The following is a 20,210-nucleotide window of genomic DNA, read 5'->3' on the forward strand; positions in this document are numbered from 1 at the left end:
TCAGTCCTTCTGTCTCAGTTTCCCCAGCTACACATGCCAGGTCCCCTTCTGGGCCTGTGGCTTTGAGAGGAAGCTTACATCCTATCCCACCCATTGAATGGGATAGGAGCTTATTCTGCTCCCTATATTGCCAGTCGTGTAGGGGGATTGCATAGCCTGCGGCCACCACCCACTTGGTCTCTCCAGCAGCCCATGCTGAGAGCCTGAATATTTCATGATAGGCTGCAGCTTTTGAGCTTAGGAAGGAACTGCGGGTGTCATTTTGAGCTAGCTCCCATCCCTTTCATTTCCATGCCTGTATTTGTCAACACTTAGCAGAGGACTCGCCCTTGTGCGCTGTTTGGGAAGCTGTGTGCCATGTCCGATTCACTGCCCCCTGTCACTCCCTGTTACTCCTCACGGAGGCAGACGCCCTAGACTCAGGGGGACCATCTTCAGAGCCTCTGCTAAGTGGTTCTCAAACATGTTTAGATGCCATTTAGCCGCTTGGATGAGCCAGTGACTGCCTCATTAATCTGACAAATGTTGGAAACAACTTGCTTCCTTCCCTCTTTCTGACATTAGGCACCAGCAGCTTCCTCACCTCTGGGACACTTTGAATTTTAGGAGGCCAGTGGAGCCTGCCTTTGGAGGTAGACAGAGGTGAATTCAACTTCCAGATTTATGGTGCGAATCTCTCATGTTCTTGTGATCTTGGGCAGGAAATATCTCCTTGATCCTGGAGTTCTACATTTTTCAGAAAGCTGCTATGAGGAGTCAGTGAGACAAGGTGCACAACTCATAGCTTAGTGGGCCTGTTAGCCCCTTGAGATCAGCACAACATGAGTTCAAATCTCCCACTTGCCCTTGTAAGCAAGTTAGTGCTTGTTAGGGCTCAAAATAGTACCTGTTAGGAAGCACTAGAGAAGCCGGGCATGATGATTCACGCTTGTCATACCAGCACTTTGGGAGGTTTAGGCTGGCGGATCACTTAATCCTAGGAGGTCGAAGCTGCAGGGAGCTATGATTGTGCCACTGCACTCCAGCCTGGCAGACAGAGCAAGACCTTGTCTCAAAAAAAAAAAAAGAAAGAAAGAAAGAAAGAAAGAAAGAAAGCACTAGAGAAAGTCCTATGAATTTTATGTATCACTTTTGTGTGTCTTCAACTCCAGGCTTCTGGAATGTTTGCCTTTGATCATAATTATTTTTCTTTTTTAGAGATGGGATCCTACTATGTTGCCTAGTCTGGTCTCGAACTCCTGGACTCAAATGATTCTCCTGCCTCAGCCTCCCAAAGTGCTGGTATGACAGGTGTGAGCCACCACACTTGGCCTGGAATGTCCGTCTTGAGTGGTAAAAAGTGTGGATTCTAGACCCAGTAATTTAATAAATACTATTTATGTGATCTCGGGCAAGTGAACCTCTCTGGGCTGCAGCTTCCTCATCTGTAAAGTGGAAATGATAGTAATACCTACTTTTTTTTTTTTTTTTTTTTTGAGACAGGGTCCAGTTCTGTCACCCAGGCTGTAATGCAGCGACACAACGACCATGGCTCACTGCAGCTTTGACGTCCCATGCTCAAGTGATCCTCCCACCTCAGCCTCCCAAGTAGACGGGACTACAGATGTGCACCACCACTCCTGGCTAATTTTCTTTCTTCTTTTTCTTGTGGACATATAGGATCTTGCTATGTTGCTAGGGCTGGTCTTGAACTCCTGGGCTCAAGCAATCCTCCCTCTTCAGCCTCCCAAAGTGCTGAGATTACAGACATGAGCTACTATGCCTGGCTAGTAACACTTAACTTCTTAAGGCTGTGATATAGATTAAATAAGTCACTGTATGTGAAGTACCCAGCACAGACATAGCACTATATAAAAGTTATCCTGCATAATGTTGATCCAGATGTGAAATTCCATCCCTTCCTTAATTCCCACAAACTCTAATTCAAAAACATTTTTTTTGTGTGTGAGTATATTAGAGCTTACAGAAACCTTTGGGTTCGTGCAATGGGTAAAGGAGGGATTTACTGCTTGTTTCACACACTGCTTCAAGTTGAAATGTAGACCATTCATAAACTCCAGCCATGCCTCCATCTGTGGCAGCCCCTCACCATGTCACCCCATGTGGTCCCCATCCTCTCACCTTCTCAATGGTTCCTTGCTTCTCCCTCCCTCCACCTCCATCTCTTCTCCTCAACTCTCCACCCTGGATCATTCTTATCATCCCATCCAAATTCTTCTCCCTTGAGTATGCCAAGCAATTCTTCTCTCCCCAGCCCTAACTTTCTGCACAAGCACGTGCAACACCCACCCCCACCTCCCATGTGCTCAGCAGAACACAACGACTGATATGGTTTGGCTTTGTTTTCCCACCCAAATCTCATGTTGAATTATGATCTTCAGTGTTGGAGGTGGGGCCTTGTGGGAGGTAACTGGATCATGGAGGGTGACTGTTGTTCTTGGGATAGTAAGTGAGCTCTCATGAGATCTGGTTGTTTGAATGTGTGTGGCACTGCCAGGCGTGGTGGCTCATGTCTGTAATCCTAGCATGTTGGGAGGCCGAGGCAGGTGGATCACAAGGTCAAGAGATCGAGACGAGCCTGGTCAACATGGCGAAACCCTGTCTCTACTAAAAATACAAAAATTAGCTGGGCATGGTGGTACATGCCTATAGTCCCAGCTACTTAGGAGACTGAGGCAGGAGAATCGCTTGAACCCGGGAGGCAGAGCTTGCAGTGAGCCGAGATTGCACCACTGAACTCTAGCCTGGTGACAGAGATTCCGTCTCAAAAAAAGAAAAAAAAAGAAAGAAAAAGAAGAAGGTGCTTGATTCCCCTTCACTCTTCTGCCATGATTGTAAGTTCCTGAGGCCTCCCCAGTCATGCTTCCTATACAGCCTGCAGAACTGTGTCAATTAAACCACTTTTCCTCATAAATGACCCAGTCTCAGGTACGTCTTTATAGCAGTGTGAGAATGGACAAATAGAAAGAAAGACCTTCCATTTAAACTGGCCCTACCCTCCTTGGAAGGCAGTTTGAGTTATAAAAAGAAATGAGGCTGGGCACAGCGGCTCACGCCTATAGTCCCAGCACTTTGGCCAGGCTGAGGTGGGATTGCTTGAGTCTAGAAGTTCAAGACTAGCCTGGGCAACACAGTGAGACCCTGCTTCTACAAAAAAATTAAAAAATTAGCTGGGTACAGTGGAGTATACCTGTAGCCCCAGTTACGTGGGAGGCTGAGGCAGGAAGATTGCTTGAGCCAAGGAAGTCAAGGCTGCAGTGAGCTAAGATCACACCACTGCACTCCAGCCTGGGTGACAGAGCAAGACCCTGTCTCAAAAAATACATGTAACCTCTTGTTACAGGTGTGTAAAGACTATCATAGATAGAGTATAAATTACACAGGTTCAACTATTAGCTAAAATATACATGTATTATATTATATTTACCCCTTTACCTTCTCACCCCCTTCCTCACTAGACCTCAGCTCTCACTGTTCCAGGGAAAGGGAGCCACGGCAGAATAGGGAGAGAAACCAAGGAAGTTAATTTCCAAATATCCGGGTCCTGCTGATTAAAAGGCAGTTCACACAGAATCTTAGGACAATTTTGACAATCAGTAATTTTCGCTTTACAGTGTTGAAGTTAGGACATAACCCCCACATGAGATGGGCATCTATAGCTCAAAAAGTGTTGATGGTCTTCTTAGAAAAAAGAAAATTAGGCTTCTAACAGAGCAAGAGAGTAAAAGTGAACATGAAATCTTTGCACAGTTATTTGAAAGAGAAAATTCTGATTTTGGCAACGAGATCTACCATGCTTATGTGGATACTTGTTTCAGCTACAAACATAGGGAAATGTTCAATAAAAGTCTTGAAACAGAGCTGGGGTCTCACTCTGTTGCCCAGGCTAGAGTGCAGTGGCAGGATCATAGCTCACTGCAACCTCCAACTCCTGGGCTAAAGGGATCCTCCTGCCTCAGCTTCCCAAGTACCTGGGACTACAGGCGCATGACACCAACCCCGCCTAATTTTTAAAAATTTTTTTGTAGAGGTGGAGTCTTGCCATGTTGCCCAGGTTGATCTCAAACTCCTGCGCTCAAGTGATCCTCCCGCCTTGGCCTCCCAAAGTGCTGGGATTACAGGCATGAGATGCCATGCTGGGTCTAAAACATATATTTTTAATACAGAGCTGAGTTGAGAAGGAGGAAAGCGAAATCTCCAAGAGCCTGAAAATAGGAGTGATCTTCAAGCAAGAGCAGTCAACTCTCACCTGCTGTTGTGGCAGCTCCCAGGGCACATCCTTGGACTTTAGGGACAAAGGACAAGGGTTTTAATACCCATGCAGGTCAGGAGATGTGGCCCTGGGGCTCCGTGAAACAGTGATTGGGAACAAAGACCCATTCAAATCCAAGCTGGAGCCTGGAAGGACTCTTCCCCGTGAAATGGGGACCAGAAGTTCTCCAGGCCAGGCCTGGGCCTTACAGGCTGAGGACAGAGCAGATGACAAGGTCAGGAATCCAGACACACGGGCAGAGCACAAGACCATTTATCACAGTGTAGGCACAAGATTGGGGCAAATTTGATGATGAGTCTCAGAGCACAAGATTGAATCATAAGAACAAGAATAACGATGGCCATTTATTGTGCACTCACTGTGTGTCACACGCTAAGTATGTCACTGAATTCTCCTGATGCAGTAGATGCTACTACTGACATTGTCACTGCGAAGCTGACCTTGTAGATTTGGACAATGTCAGGATGGGAAAGTGGTTGTCTACTGGCTCCAGCCTGGCGGGGAGCTTTAGTAGAATTAAGAGGATACTTTTTCAACCCGGTGGCTTTTAAACTGTGCCTCATGGAAGGTCAGGGGCTGCCTTAGGTAGCAAAGGGAAGGTCTTCTATTTGAGGCATTGTTCCACCCCCTCTTCAACTGAAGCGGTTTCACTTATATCTGTTTTATTATTTATTTATTTATTTATTCTTTTTTTTTTTGAGATGGAGTCTCACTCTGTCACCTAGGCTAGAGTGTGGTGGCGCAATCTCAGGTCACTGCAACTTCCACCTCCTGGGTTCCAGCGATTCTCCTGCCTCAGCCTCCTGATTAGCTGGGATTACAGGCACACACCACCATGCCCGGCTAATTTTTACATTTTTAGTAGAGACAAGGGTCTCATCAAGTTGGCCAGGCTGGTCTCGAACTCCTGACCTCAAGTGATCTGCCCACCTTGGCCTGCCAAAATGCTGGAATTACAGGCATGAGCCACCACGCCCGGCCTCTATCTGTTGTATATATTGTGCTTCTCTCTCATGAGATCTGTTTCACTAAGAGGGTTTTGTAGCTAATCATCATCATCATCATAAATAAAATAACATAACATAAGGCTCCAAAAAAGTGACAATCAGACGTGGTGTCTATTGCTGTGCACAGCCTATCCCTGTCCCTTCCAGCACCTCACGATGCTACATTGTCAGCTCTTGTTTGGCGGCCACTGGACACAGGTCGAGCAGGGACTTTGTTCTCCCAGATTTCCCCAGCATCTGGCCCAGAAGAGATCCTCCACAACTGTGGAAGAGGAAATTACATTGGATTTCCATGTGCCCCAGGCTGACCCAGGAGTCTAAAGGGTATAGACTTGGAACAGGGCTCTGTCCATGGGACATGGGCTGCCCTCCAACCCCTGGGCACCCTATACATAACTAAGAAGAATAAGGGTCTGTTTCCTGCTCATTATATTCACCTAAAGTATAAAATAGGCTCTGCTTCTGGAAGCCCCTTAATTGCGGCTTTATAAAGAGGTCCCACATGCAGAAAAGGGGGGAAATTAATTGGTCTTCCAGGGAGCAGCTGAATGAGGTCTGGTAATTGAATTTCACAATGGATGCCTCCCTCTGGGTGGCCTGCATGTGATCTGGGATGGATATTTGAGGTTTTCCTCATGTAAATGGCTTGGGCTCCTCAAGGTTTATATTTTTTGGTAGGCATTACTCATTCACACTTCTATCTTGGACAAGATGAAGAGGAATTTATACCGTCTTACAAATTCTAAAATGATAGAAGGGAAAGAAGAAGGGGGCAGGGGCCTCTCCTCATCTCGAGATGCAATTTGCTAGATTCTTTGCAAAGGTTGGGGAAGGGCCAATTCAGAGAATAAATTATTACTCAAATGCCGGCTACCCCAGAATGAAGGTGCAGACCCAGCTGGTAGGTACTAGTGCTTGGGAGCTTGGCTCCGAAATGAGTTCTGATAGGTGAGACCCAGAGAGGCAAGAAACACACCAAGTCGTGATGATAATTAATACCTCGAACAGGTAGCTTTATACTGAGATGCCCCCTGAAGATTTGACTAGCACCATGACCCAAATGGTTACTTAAGTCTCTAATGGTTAAAGACTTAACTTGTGTGTTTTCTGTCTCAATAAAATAGTTACTAGTAAATCACTGTCCTTGGGCTGGACGTGCAGGGTAACCCCCAACCACTGCCACTACCAGGATAGGCATCAGACCTTTTAGGTTTTTAAAATCCAAGTCAGCGCTGAAAATATAGAATATATTTCTAGAAATATATCAAATAGATGGAAATATAATACGAGCCACAAATGCAAGTTACATATGTAATTTTAAATTTTCCGGTAGCCATATTTAAAACGTACCAAAAAGATGATATTAACTTCATAATAGGCTAGGCACAGTGGCTCATGCCTGTAATCCTAGCACTTTGGGAGGCCAAGGTGGGTGGATCTCTTGAGCCCAGGAGTTCAAGACTGGCTTGGGCAACACAGTGAGGCCGCATCTCCACAAAACACACGCACGCACACACACACACACACACACACACAAATTAGCTGGGTATGGTGGTGCATGCCTGTAGTTCCAGCTACTCTGGAGGCTGAGGTGGGAAGATACCTGAGCCCAGGGGGTTGAGGCTGCAGTGAGACGTGACAGAGCCACTGCACTCAGGCCTGAGTGACAGAGTGAGGCCCCATCTCAAAACAAAAACAAAAACTTTATATTTTATTTAACCCAATATATCAAAAATATCATTTCAACATGTTATCAGTATAAACATTGTTAATGGGACGTAAACAAATGTAAAATGCGATGTATGTAATGTAAAAGAATTTACATTATTTGAAAATTTTTTGTTTATATTATTTACATGATTTCTTATTATTTGAGGGCTATAAGAGAAGGATCTGTTTCAGGCCTCTGGAATACACTAATTCTTGTACTAAATACATTATTTCTTATACTAAGTCTTTGAAGTCCAGTGTGCATTTTTTTAAGAGATCAGATCTCACTGTGTTGCCCAGGCTAGAATGCAGTGGAGTCATCAGCTCACTGCAACCTCGAACTCCTTGGCTCAAGTGATCTTCGCATCTCAGCCTTTTGAGCAGCCCACCATGTATTTTAACTTACAGCACATCTCCATTCACATGAGCCACATTTCGAATGCTCGATAGCCATGTGTGGCTAGTGCTACAAACTGGAGCATGCAGGTAGAGTCCTTCCTACAGACAGTGAAGCCAAAGAAACAGAATAAACCCTTTGTGATTCAAGGGCCACAAAGGAAACTGAAGAGAGTTCTAGGTGAAGAAAGCCAACTGAGGTGGGCGCGGTGGCTCATGTCTGTAATCCCAGCACTTTGGAAGGCTGAGGCGGGTGGATCACCTGAGGTCAGAAGTTTGAGACCAGCCTGGCCAACATGGCGAAACCTGTCTCTACAAAAGATACAAAAATTAGCTGAGCGTGGTAGCGCACACCTGTAGTCCCAGCTACTCAGGAGGCGGAGGCACTAGAATTCCTTGAACGCAGGAAGCAGAGGTTGCAGTGAGTGGAGATGGAGCCACTGCACTCCAGCCTGGATGACAGAGTGAGACCCTATCTCAAAAAAGAGACATAATCTACCACAATAGTGCCAAGATAACTCAATAAAGGAAGGAATTTTAGTTTAAACAAATGGCACTAGGACAATTGACTATCCACACGTAACATAAAGTTGGATTCCTATTTGCACCCTAAAAATTAACTCAAAAAGAATCAAACACTTAAATGTAAGAGCTAAAACTATAAAACTCTTAGAAGGAAAAGATGTGAAAATCAGCCGGGTGTGGTGGCTCACACCTGTAATCCCACTACTTTGGGAGGCCGAGGAGGGTGGATCACGAGGTCAGGAGTTCGAGACCAGCCTGGTCAACATGGTGAAACCTCGTCTCTACTAAAAATACGAAAATTAGCCTGGTGTGGTGGTGCATGCCTGTAATTCCAGCTACTAGGGAGGCAGAGGCAGGAGAATCACTTGAACTTGGGAGGCAGAAGTTGCAGTGAACCGAGATCATGCCATTGCACTCCAGCCTAGGCAACAGAGTGAGACTCAGTCTCAAAAAAGAAAAAAAAAAAAAGACGTGAAAATCTTTGTGACTTTGGATTAGGCAATGGTTTCTTAGACATGACATCAAAAGCACAAATGAACCAAAAAACAGATAAATTGGACTTTACCAAAATTTAAAACCTTTGTGCTACAATAGGGAAAAGATAACCCACAGAATGGAAGAAAATATTTCCAAACCATATACCCCCCCCTTTTTTTTTTTTTTTTAAAGAGACAGTGTCTCACTTTGTAACCCAGGTTGCAGGGCAGTGGAATGATCATAGCTCATTGCAGCCTTGAACTTCTAAGCTCAAGAGATCCTCCCACCTCAGCCTCCCAAGTAGTTGGGACTACGGGCTTACACCACCATGCCTGGCTAATTTTTTAATATATGTTTTGGTAGAGGTTGGGGTTTCTCACTATGTTGCCCAGGCCGGTCTTGAACTCCTGGCCTCAAGTGATCCTCCTGTCTCAGTCTCCCAAAGTGCTGGGATTGTGGGCATGAGCCACCACCGTGCCTGGCCTCCAAATCATGTATCTGGCAAGAGTCTAGTATCTAGAATATATAAAGATCTCTTACAACTCAACAATAGAAAGACAAATAACCCAATTTTTAAATAGGCAATGATTTGAATAGACATTGGCTATAAAAATTACCAAGAAGGCCTGGTGTGGTAGTTCACACCTACTAATCCCAGCACTTTGGGAGGCCAAGGCAGGCAGATCACCTGAGATCAGGAGTTCAAGACCAGCCTGGCCAACATGGCGAAATCCCATCTCTACTAAAAATACAAAAATTATCAGGACTGGGTGGCACACATCTTTAGTCCCAGCTACCCGGCAGGCGGAGGCAAGAGAATCGCCTGAACCTGGGAGGTAGAGGTTGCAGTGAGTGAGATGGTGCCACTGCACTCCAGTCTGGGCGACAGAGCAAGACTCCATCTCAAAAAAGAAAAGAAAAGAAAAAAAAAATAGTCAAGAACTACATGAAAAGGTTCTTAATATCATTAGTCATTAGGGAAATGCAAATTAAAACAAAACAGAAAAAAATCAACTAACAACAACGTTGGGGAGGATGTGGAGAAACTGGGACCCACATACATTGCTGATGTGAAGGTAAAATGGTATAGCCACTTTAGAAAACAGTGTGTTAATTCCTCAAAAGGTTAAACATGTTCATAGTAAAACTCATACACCAATGTTTATGGCAACATGATTCATAATAGCCAAAAAGTGAAAACGACCCAAATGTCCACCAACTGATGAATGCATAAACAAAACGTTGTATGTGCCAGGCAAGGTGGCTCACACCTATAATCCCAGCACTTTGGGAGGCTGAGACAGGTGGATTACTTGAGTCCAGGAGTTGGAGACCAGCCTGGGCAACATAGGGGGACATTCTCCCCTTCCCTTGTCTCTACAAAGAACACAAAACTTACCTGGGCATGTTGGTGCGCGCCTGTAGTCCCAGCTACCTGGGAAGCTGAGGTGGAAAGAACACTTCAGCCCAGGAGGCAGAGGTTGCAGTGAGCCAAGATCGCCCACCGCACTCCAGCCTGGGTGGCAGAGTGACCCTGTCTTAAAAAAAAATAGTTCTGAGAGGCCAGGCGCGGTAGCTCACGCCTGTAATCCTAGCACTCTGGGAGGCCGAGGCAGGCGGGTCACTTGAGGTCAGAAGTTCCAGGCCATGCTGGCCAACATGGTGAAACCCCGTCTCTACTAAAAATACAAAAATTAGCTGGACATGGTGGTGCACACCTGTAATCCCAGCTACCGGGGAGGCAGATACAGGAGAATCACTTGAATCTGGGAAGCAGAGGTTGCAGTGAGTTGAGATTGTGCCACTGCACTCCAGCCTGGGTGACAGAGCGATAATCCATATCAAAAATGAGTAAACAAACAAACAAACAAACAAATAAATAATAGTGATAGTTACACAATCTTATGAATATACTAAAGCTACTCAATTGTACAATCTAAAGTGGTGAATTTTATGGTATATAGATTGTATCTCAATGAAAATAAATGCATGCAAAAAATCCATGATACTTCATTAGAAAACAGAGAAAAATTTAAAAATGTAAAAAAATATATAAATAACAAAAACTGGGATGTAAAAAGAGAGGTGAGAGTACTAGTGCCATCATTTTCAAAATGGGGAGACAGACAAAACTGCAACACATGGTTTAAAATAAAAGCACAGTGACCACAACTTTAATGTATTTGTAATCTCTCCTTTATAAATTTAGAGGGATATTTCAAAAAGTTATCTCTTGAAGTACAGAAATATTTGTTTGACTTTCAACAATTCCTTTAGTTTCCCTCCAGTTCTTTTTTTGTCTAGTAAATTATAATAAAATGTAACATTTCTTAATTAAAATTTGAACCTATAATATAATCTCCTTTTAATAAAATATTTCTATCTCATCCTCCTAATTTTTTTTTTTTTTTTTTTTTTTTTGAGACGGAGTCTCGCTCTGTCGCCCAGACTGGAGTGCAGTGGCACGATCTCGGCTCACTGCAAGCTCCGCCTCCCGGGTTCACGCCATTCTCCTGCCTCAGCCTCTGGAGTAGCTGGGACTACAGGCGCCCGCCACCACGCCCGGCTAATTTCTTTTTGTATTTTTAGTAGAGACGGGGTTTCACCGTGTTAGCCAGGATGGTCTCGATCTCCTCACCTCGTGATCCGCCCGCCTCGGCCTCCCAAAGTGCTGGGATTACAGGCTTGAGCCACCGCGCCCGGCCTCATCCTCCTAATTTTATATTGGCACAAAGACGTTTCAAATAATGCACATCTCTTGTAATTTCTAGACCACAAAATATGATTTTTTTTCAACTATCACCTTCACCCTTTCCTTTATTATTTGAATTCTTCATAATAATGTTGTATCAGTTCCCTGTAACAACAGAGTTCAGGTTCTAAATGACTGGAAGAAAACATGCCAAGACAGGCCATGGTGAAATACAGATTATTTTTTTCTTCACATTATTCTGTATTTTTAAAATTGCTACCCCCACCATCCCCAGAGGAAACTGACCCAACCTTTAGGCTGGAAACAGGGAAAAAATAATTGTGGTTTTCATAAGGGAAAGATATCTAAATAGCTTTGGCACAAAACTTCCTGGGCATCTGTACTCCAGAAGAGAATGGCTGATAGGGTACAAGAGCTGTGCCTTGCACCTAGTGTTAAACATGGCCCCAGAGCAGTGGCGGAACTCTGTCAAAGGACCACAATGGTCCATGCTGGGACCTGGAAATAGGGAAACATTGCTGCAGCCTAGACCAGCAGTACTCAAGGAGGTAGGAGGGTCATCATGTGACAGCAGCTTCTACTGGACGGGAAGTGACTCGGCAACAATAGCACTCCTGGACTCTCCAATGTTGCTCCCATGGCTTTAGGATTTAATTTAAAGAAATAAAAGAGGGCCAGATGCGGTGACTCATGCCTGCGATCCTAGCACTTTGGGAGGCTGAGGTGGGCAGATTGCCTGAGCTGGGGAGTTCGAGACCATCCTGGGCAACATGGTGAAATCCTGTCTTTACTAAAAATATAAAAAATTAGCTGGGAGTGGTGGTGCACACCTGTAGTCCCAGCTACCCTGAGAGGCTGAGGCACGAGAATCACTTGAACCTCAGGAGGCAGAGGTTGTAGTGAGCTGAGATTGCGCCACTGCACCCTGGCCTGGGCTGGAGAGAGAGGGAGCCTCTGTCTCCAAAAAATAGAATTAAAATAATAATAATAATAATAATAATAATAGAATATGGCTGGGCTCAGTGGCTCACGCCTGTAATCCTAACACTTTGGGAGGCCAAGGTGGGTGGATCACCTGAGGTCAAGAGTTTGAGACCAGCTTGGCCAACATGGTAAAACTCCATCTCTAGTAAAAAAAAAAAAAAAAAAAGGCTGGCCTTGGTGGCATGGGCCTGTAATCCCAACTACTTGGAAGGCTGAGGCAGGAGAATTGCTTGAACCCAAAAGGCAGAGGTTGCAGTGAGCTGAGATCACGCCACTGCGCTCCAGCCTTGGTGACAGAGTGAGACTCCACCTCAAAATAAATAAAATAAATAAATAAATAAATAAATAAAACAATCTATAGCAGTTGCTATCTACAGTTGAGGAATAGTTTACAACTGTTCCATATACACACTTACAGGTTGCAAGTCCCCTGTAATGTCCATTATTTTATTGAATGCTTTTAAAACAGTCCTATGAGGGAAGGCAAGGATTAGAATCAGTATTTTATGGGTGAGAAAACTGAGGTTCAACAGAGTTCAGTGACTTGTTCAAGATGACACAGCTAGGCCAGGTGTGGTGGCTCATGCCTGTAACCTCAGCACTTTGGGAGGTCGAGGCTGGTGGAACACTTGAGGTTAGGAGTTCAAGACCATTCAAGAGTAGCCTTGACAACACGATGAAACCCCATCTCTACTAAAAATATAAAAAATTAGCTGAGTGTGGTGGCACAGGCCTGTAGTCCCAGCTACTTGAGAGGCTGAGGCATGAGAATCGCTTGAACCCGGGGGCAGAGGTTGCAGTGAGCAGAGATGGTGCCACTGCCCTCCAGCCTGTGCCACAGAGTGAGAGTGCATCTCAAAAAGAGATCACACAGCTAGTTTGAGACTCAAAGTCAGCTTTGTCTAGGCTAGATGGTGCCTAGCACAGGAATCTAAGGGAAGCATGGCTACATTTAGAGTTTTTGGAGAGAACATGTAGCCAGAGGGACAGTAGGTGAGTGTGAATTAGGCACCCAAAGTGAGCTTGGGTCCTGAGCTGAGACCCGGGAGAATCAGTGAACCCTCTTAGTGTGGGTCTTTTCTTCATTCTTATCAGCAGCTCCTCTGCTCAGATCTGCCTCTTTCATCAACTAATACTCACAGCTCTCTCATTTCCAGACACTTTCCTTTAATTGTGTGTGGGATCATATATAGTATCAGGGAAAACTATCCATCGCAAGCCTGATTATAGACACTGGGAAATTAGCAAAGAGAGAAGAGGTTCTGTTTTGTTTTGTTTACCATTTGTTTAACATATGTATCTGCTTACCCGTGGTGTCAGTGCCTGTAACAATTATACATGTAACCCAGATGTTCCCCAGGGTCTCTCACCATAGGTAAGCTCAGTAACATGGACTCAGATTCCATTTCCATGGCCTATATGTCCACAGAGCCGTTCCCAAGAGTCTGGAGACCCTAGGGGACTCACATGCTTGGTAACATTGCCTCTGGGGTCCTGATTCTGGCATGAATCTCTATGACCCAGTTGTGAAACTCAGCCACACACACTCAGACAAATAACCAAAAGCATTCATGGGTATAATTGGATTTTTTCTCAGTTGGTAAAAATCTTAAATACAGAAGAAACAGAGAGCTGTCTAACAAATACCCACGCCCTCCAACTCTTTGAATTTAATGTTATTATTTTACAAGATTGGCTTTTGATTTTTTTAATCTAATAGGATTAAAAGTGACCTATCTTACATACGTCTTCCTTCCCAGAGGAATCCACCGTAGGGAATTTGGTGTCTGTCTTTCCAAATCTTGTTTTTATACTTTTACACATAAAATGTATCCATAAATGTTTGCCTTATGTGCTTTTATAATGCTATTATATTCCATTTTCTGCAAGTTGCTTTTTTATGCAATAATGTGTGGGTTTTGTTTGTTTGTTTGTTTTTGAGACAAGAGTCTCACTTTATTGCCTCAACCTCCCAAGTAGCTGGGATTACAGGCATGTGCCACCATGACCCCGCTAATTTTTTGTATTTTTAGTAGAAACGAGGTTTCACCATGTTGCCCGGGTTGGTCTTGAGCTCCTGAGCTCAGGCAATCTGCTCTCCTCAGCCTCCCAAAGTGCTGGGATTACAGGTGTGAGCCACCGTGCCTGGCCTGGTTCCTGTTTTTGTAAGGAGATTGAAATGAGATGCAAATAAACAGAGAAGAGATTATATCTAAGAAATACAAACAAGTCTCTCTGCCGCCCTCACTACATGGACATAGACCCACCAAGCAATTCCACCTGCTGCTTCAACTCGTATTATTCCCAGTCGTTTACCTTCTGGCTGGCAACCTTCTCCTCCTTACCTACTTTTAATGCTCCTACCTCCATTCTGTTCTCTCTACCTTCTTCGCAGGGGCAAAAAATAAATTCCTCCCATTTTCTCATGGAAAGCTCTTAATCACATCTTCTGTTACTAGGGGCCTGGTGCTCCTGCCTCCAGTTTGTGGTTCCTCAAACACAGTTCCTTCCTGTGTCAGTTAAGGATTGCAACGTAGCAAGCCCACCCCAAAACTTAACTGTCTTAAAACAATACTACTTATTAGCTCATGAATCTCTGGGTCAGCAGTTTCGGCTGGGCTCAGCTAGGTATTATTTCTGGTCTTGGCTAGGTTCATTCAGGCACTGTGGTTAGCCAGGTGACTCTGCTTCAGGGATTGGTTGACTGTCAGTTGGGACAACAGCAGTGACTTGACCACTCGTCTCTCCTGCTCCTGCAGGCTAGCCAGGGCCTGTTCTCACAGTAGCAGCAGGACTCCAAGAGCGACAGAAGCAGCATGCAAGGCTTCTGGAGGTTCAGGCTCAGAACTGGCACGATGTCACCTCTGCCTCATTCTATTGACCAGAGCAAGTCACAGGCCAGCTTAGATTCAAGATGTCAAAAAATAAACTCCATCTCTTGATTGGAGAAGCTGCAAAGTCACATTCCAAGGGGCCTGGAAACAAGGAGGATGGGAGGACTGTGGGTTGGATTCTCTGGGAAGCAGACTCTGAGATTGAGATTAACATGCAGGAAGTTACTCAGGGAGCACTCTTGGGATCAACAGCAGAAGAAGAGCAGAGAAGGAAGCAGGATGGAGCAGAGGGAGAAATTGAAGTGCAATGTCAGAACAAAGACTTCCACTGACCTCATGGAGACCTCTGAAACTGGAATAGGTCTTCCAAGTTGTCCTGAGTAGAGGTAAGGGGACCAGGCCTCTAAGCTCCCAAGCTGATCAATCATTTATGCAGACTGCCCTGAAAAGGCAGCAGCCAAGGAAATTCCCAAAGAGGGCTTACAGCCAAGAATCATCTGCCAACACTTCTCCCAGTAGCTGGTGGAATAAATCCTTCATTCCTCAGTGGGGGAGGAGGGGTGCCTGTGCCAAACATCACAGTCCACTCGACTGCCACCTCTCCCTAAGAATGCTAATGCTTATGATAAAACGCTTGTCACTTGCTATATATGTATACATTAAATATTTATAATCACTTACTAAATGCATCGCCTAACTTGTACAGATTTTAGAAGATCACAATGCTAAATGTCACTCCTTTGAACTTAGTCGTCATAGTTTCATTGCTCATTTATCTAGGTCATCCACTCGAAACTTTAAGGGATGAGGAGAAACAGCTTCTCCATCAGAAACCTAGGGAAGAGCCGCTGGCTGGCTCCCACCCAGGGGGAGGGTCATCGTGCGCCTGTGCCTGAGTGGGAGGAGCCTTCGCGCCTAGGCCTTTCCCTCAATTTTTCTTCTTCCCCTCACCCACCCCTCCCCCACCCCACTCCCGCACTGGGGCTTCCTGGTCGGCGCTTTTGCAGGGAACTCAGCGCTGAGACTGTCTAAAGCCCCAGGAAAAATGGTGGAAAATTCACTGCTGCCAGGAAGAGCGATTTATGACTTTGTGATTCTCTTAAGCTCCCAATTTGGCTTCATACTTTACCTTGTGTGGGCTTTTATTCCTGAATCTTGGCTAAACTCCTTAGGTTTAACCTATTGGCCTCAAAAACATTGGACAGTTGCATTATCTCTCTACCTCCTTATTACTGTAGTAATTGGCTATGTGCTCTTGTTTGGGATTAACATGATGAGTACCCCTTCACTCAACTCCATTCATACAATCACAGACAACTATGCTAAAAATCAACAGCAGAAGAAATACCAAGAGGTGGCCATTCCAGCATTAAGAGTTATTTCTGCTAGTGAAGTAAACCAAATGTTATTTCTTGCAGCCAAAGACCTTTACACCAAAAACTGAAATGTATGTGGCCATGCTAATGAGAGGTGAAGCTGGCTGGGCTTCTGGGTCCGGGGGGGACTTGGAGAATTTTCTGTCTAGCTAAAGGATTGTAAACACACCAATCAGCACTCTGTGTCTAGCTAAAGGTTTGAAAATGCACCAATCAGCACTCTGTAAAAACAGACCAATCAGCACTCTGTAAAATGGACCAATCAGCAGGATGTGGACGGGGCCAAATAAGGGAGTAAAAGCTGGCCACCGAAGGCAGAAGTGGCAACCCGCTGGGGTCCCATTCCCACACTGTGGAAGCTTAGTTCTTTCGCCCTTCACAATAAATCTTGCTGCTGCTCACTGTTTGGGTCTGCACTGCCTTTATGAGCTGTAACACTCACCATGAGGCTGTGCTCTGCGGCTTCATTCCTGAAGTCAGCCAGACCAGGAACCCACGGGAAGAAAGAAACAACTCCAGATGCGCCACCTTTATGAGCTGTGACACTTACTGTGAAGGTCTGCGGCTTCACTCCTAAAGTCAGTGAGACTGGGAACCCACCAGAAGGAAGAAACTCTGGACACATCTGAACATCTGAAGGAACAAACTCTGGACACACCGTCTTTAAGATCTTAAGAGCTGTAACATTCACCGTGAAGGTCCTCGGCTTCATTCTTGAAGTCAGTGAGACCAAGCACCCACTAGAAGAAATAAATTCCAGACACACTGACACCAAGCATTTATTTATTTATAAGTTTTTGCCATCATAATTTTGACCATAAATTAATTCAACCGTTTCTTATTAATAGAGATGTAAAAAATGTAAGTTGATCTTCTCTTAGATTATGTTCAATGAATATTGTAAGTGCTCTCATGTATTGTTAATGAACAGAATAAATAAAATATTGCATTACCATAAAAAAAAAAAGTCTAAGCAAGAACCATTTCAAGCCATGCTGGCAACAGAGTCACCAAACTGCAGTTAAGTTATAGACACAATGTTCTTTGTAGTTCTTTGGAGAGAGAAAGACTGAGATCTGGGTCATGGAGAGATGATCACTCAACAGGGAATGCGGAAAGCTAGGATAAAATTTGGCTGGCAAATCAGGTCGTGAGAGAAAAAAGAGACCAAGTGAGGCATTGAAAGATAAAGAAACAGACTGGGCGTGGTGGCTCATGCCTGTAATCCCAGCATTTTCAGAGGCTGAGGCGGGCAGATCGCCTGAAGTCAGGAGTTCGAGACCAGGCTGGCCAGCAGGGTGAAACCCTGTCTCTACTAAAAATACAAAAAAATTAGTCAGGTGTGGTGGCAGGTGCCTGTAATCCCAGCTACTCAGGAGGCTGAGGCAGGAGAATCTCTTGAACCCGGGAGGGGGAGATTGCAATGAGCCGAGATCACACCATTGCACTCCAGCCTGGGCGACGAGTGAGACTCCGTCTCCAAGAAAGAAAGAACCCCACGAGGGCAGCTCTTGAAACGTGGGAAGACATTTTATGCCTTATAGAGGCAAGTTGTTTTGGCAAAATTCCAGGAGAGCTGTCAAATCAGAATTTGGGGACCTGGGTGGAGAATTGATTTCACCTGCAACAAAGGAGACTCCCTATGACCACATAGAAAAGCCTCTGCTTTTTAGAAACCAAAGGCTGTGACCTTCAAATGCAGGCTTATAGATAGGAACAAACTAACAGGTCAGACCAAAAAGGAGGAGATGACAGAGGTGGCCAGTTGGAAAGTTCTGGGAGAACCACAAAATGCCAGAGTCTTTCAATTAAAGTGGAAAAACCAGTTTACAGTGACTCAATGGAAAGACAAGGATCATGCCATGTGTTGTTAGCTATTCTGTTTAGTCCTCTAGATCTACCCTTCACCTTCTCCACCAGTGGTGCTGTGCCCCAGATATTCACTTTAACGGAATATATCAAAAGGATTCTTTACTCCCTGACTTTCTATTGGGTTTTCCCAATGGGAGACACATGGAGGATACTAGAGGATGGAAGAAGAGAGAAATGAGGGTATTTATTTACCCAGATCCCCCTCCACTGGGGCCAAGGACTGGAACCATCATGGAAGATCCTTTTCGCAACTCCAGCTCTTTCCACATTCATGGAAGCACTCCTTCTCCCTGCCCCATAATGTACCCTCCTCAACAGTCGCAGTCTATGGGGTGCTTCCCCCATTCCTGTTGGCTTCCCTTAACCATTCTTACAACTTTATAAATACTTTCCTGGCCAGGCAGGGTGGCTCACACCTGTAATCCCAGAACTTTGGGAGGCTGAAGCAGGAGGATCGCTTGAGTCTGGGAGGTCAAGGCTGCAGTGAGCTGTGATCACACCACTGCACTCCAGCCTGGGAAACAGAGTGAGACCTTGTCTCAAAAAATAAAATAAATAAACAAATACTTTCCTTGATCACTCCACTTGAGTGTTCTCTCTTTTTTGATGCAATTCTAAATGCTAATCACTGGAGCTAGCTTATTGAAAAGGAGACACCGTGGATTTTTATGGATAATTGTCCCTTTTGGCTGTCCAGCCTCAGAAATGCATACTCACGTCTGGAGAATTTCCCATCATATAAGTCTTGGTGGGAAGTAGAGCTCACTTCCCCACATAGAATGTGGAAGTGCTAACTATTTGCTTTTCAGCCTCCCTTGCAGCTAAGGCTTGGGCATGTGACCTAGGCTCAGCCAGTCAGAGGCATAAACTAAACTTTGAATGAGAAGTTGGTGATGTAAAGACATAAGGACAGTATCGGGCATGGTGGCTCGTGCCTGTAATCCTGGCACTTTGGGAGGCTGAGGCAGGTGGATTTCTTGAGGCCAGGAGTTTGAGACTACCCTGGCCAATATAGCGAAATCCCATCTCTACTAAAAAATACAAAAAAAACTAGCCAGGTGTGGTGGCACGCCCTATAGTCCCAGCTACTTGGGAAGCTGAGGCAGGAGAATCACCTGAACCTGGGAGGTGGAGGTTGCAGTGAGCCAAGATAATGCTACTGCACTCCAGCCTGGGCAACAGAGCAAGATTCTATTTTTTTATTTTTTAAATTTTATTTATTTATTTATTTTTGTGATGGAGTGTTGCTCTGTCACCCAGGCTGGAGTGCAGTGGCACAATCTTGGCTCACTGCAACCTCTGCCTCCTGGGTTCAAGCAATTCTCCTGCCTCAGCCTCCTAAGTAGCTGGGATTATAGGCACACACCACCATGCCTGGGTACTTTTTGTATTTTTAGTTGAGACGAGGTTTCTCCATGTTGGCCAGGCTGGTCTTGAACTCCTGACTTCAAGTGATCCGCCCGCCTCGGCCTCCCAAAGTGCTGGGATTACAGGCGTGAGCCACTGTGCCCTGCCAAGACTCTGTCTCTAAACAAAAGAAAACACACAACACAACACAACAATAACAACCCAACCCAGACCAAACCAAAAAAACAAAAACTTCCACCTAAATCTTAAAAAAAAAAAAAAAAAAAAAAAAAAAAAAAAGACATAGAGACAGTGGAGAGGCCAAGTCTGGTGGTGGTGGCCATAGAAGCAGCAATATCCTGTCTCTGGGGCAGCCCAGGCAGTAGGGCCAGTGACTGTTCCTAGCATCCAGATGTGGAGCTTTAGCAGAATCAGAGAGGCAAGTGGAAGGGTCTGGTACTCTGCACTGGGGACAGCAGGGTCCTCACGGGCCCTGTGTTTCTGCCATTGCGGTGTCCAGGTCTGGTTCTTCAGCCTTCCCAGCAATGCCAAAAACTCTCTGGTATCTTTTCTATGGATTCCTCTCCTGCTTAAATCTACCACAGTCAGTTTCTGTTGCTTGCATTATGAATCCCAACTGGTGGTTTGCCTGCAACCCGAATGTGGATTGCAACTAGGCTTCACAGGGAAATAGAA

General features: G+C 45.0%; 1 protein-coding gene across 1 annotated transcript; it reads left to right on the forward strand.

The window, feature by feature from the left end:
* The first annotated feature begins 11,007 nt into the window (after positions 1–11,007).
* LOC100429200 (phosphatidylinositol N-acetylglucosaminyltransferase subunit P-like) lies at positions 11,008–16,363 on the forward strand. Its single transcript, XM_028828767.2, has 3 exons — positions 11,008–11,029; positions 15,679–15,699; positions 15,936–16,363. Exons 1-3 carry the CDS (start codon positions 11,008–11,010, stop codon positions 16,361–16,363), a joined length of 471 nt encoding a protein of 156 aa, XP_028684600.2.
* Positions 16,364–20,210: the final 3,847 nt, after the last annotated feature.

This window comes from Macaca mulatta, chromosome 10 (assembly GCF_049350105.2).
Source record: "Macaca mulatta isolate MMU2019108-1 chromosome 10, T2T-MMU8v2.0, whole genome shotgun sequence".
NCBI classification, from domain to species: domain Eukaryota; kingdom Metazoa; phylum Chordata; class Mammalia; order Primates; family Cercopithecidae; genus Macaca; species Macaca mulatta.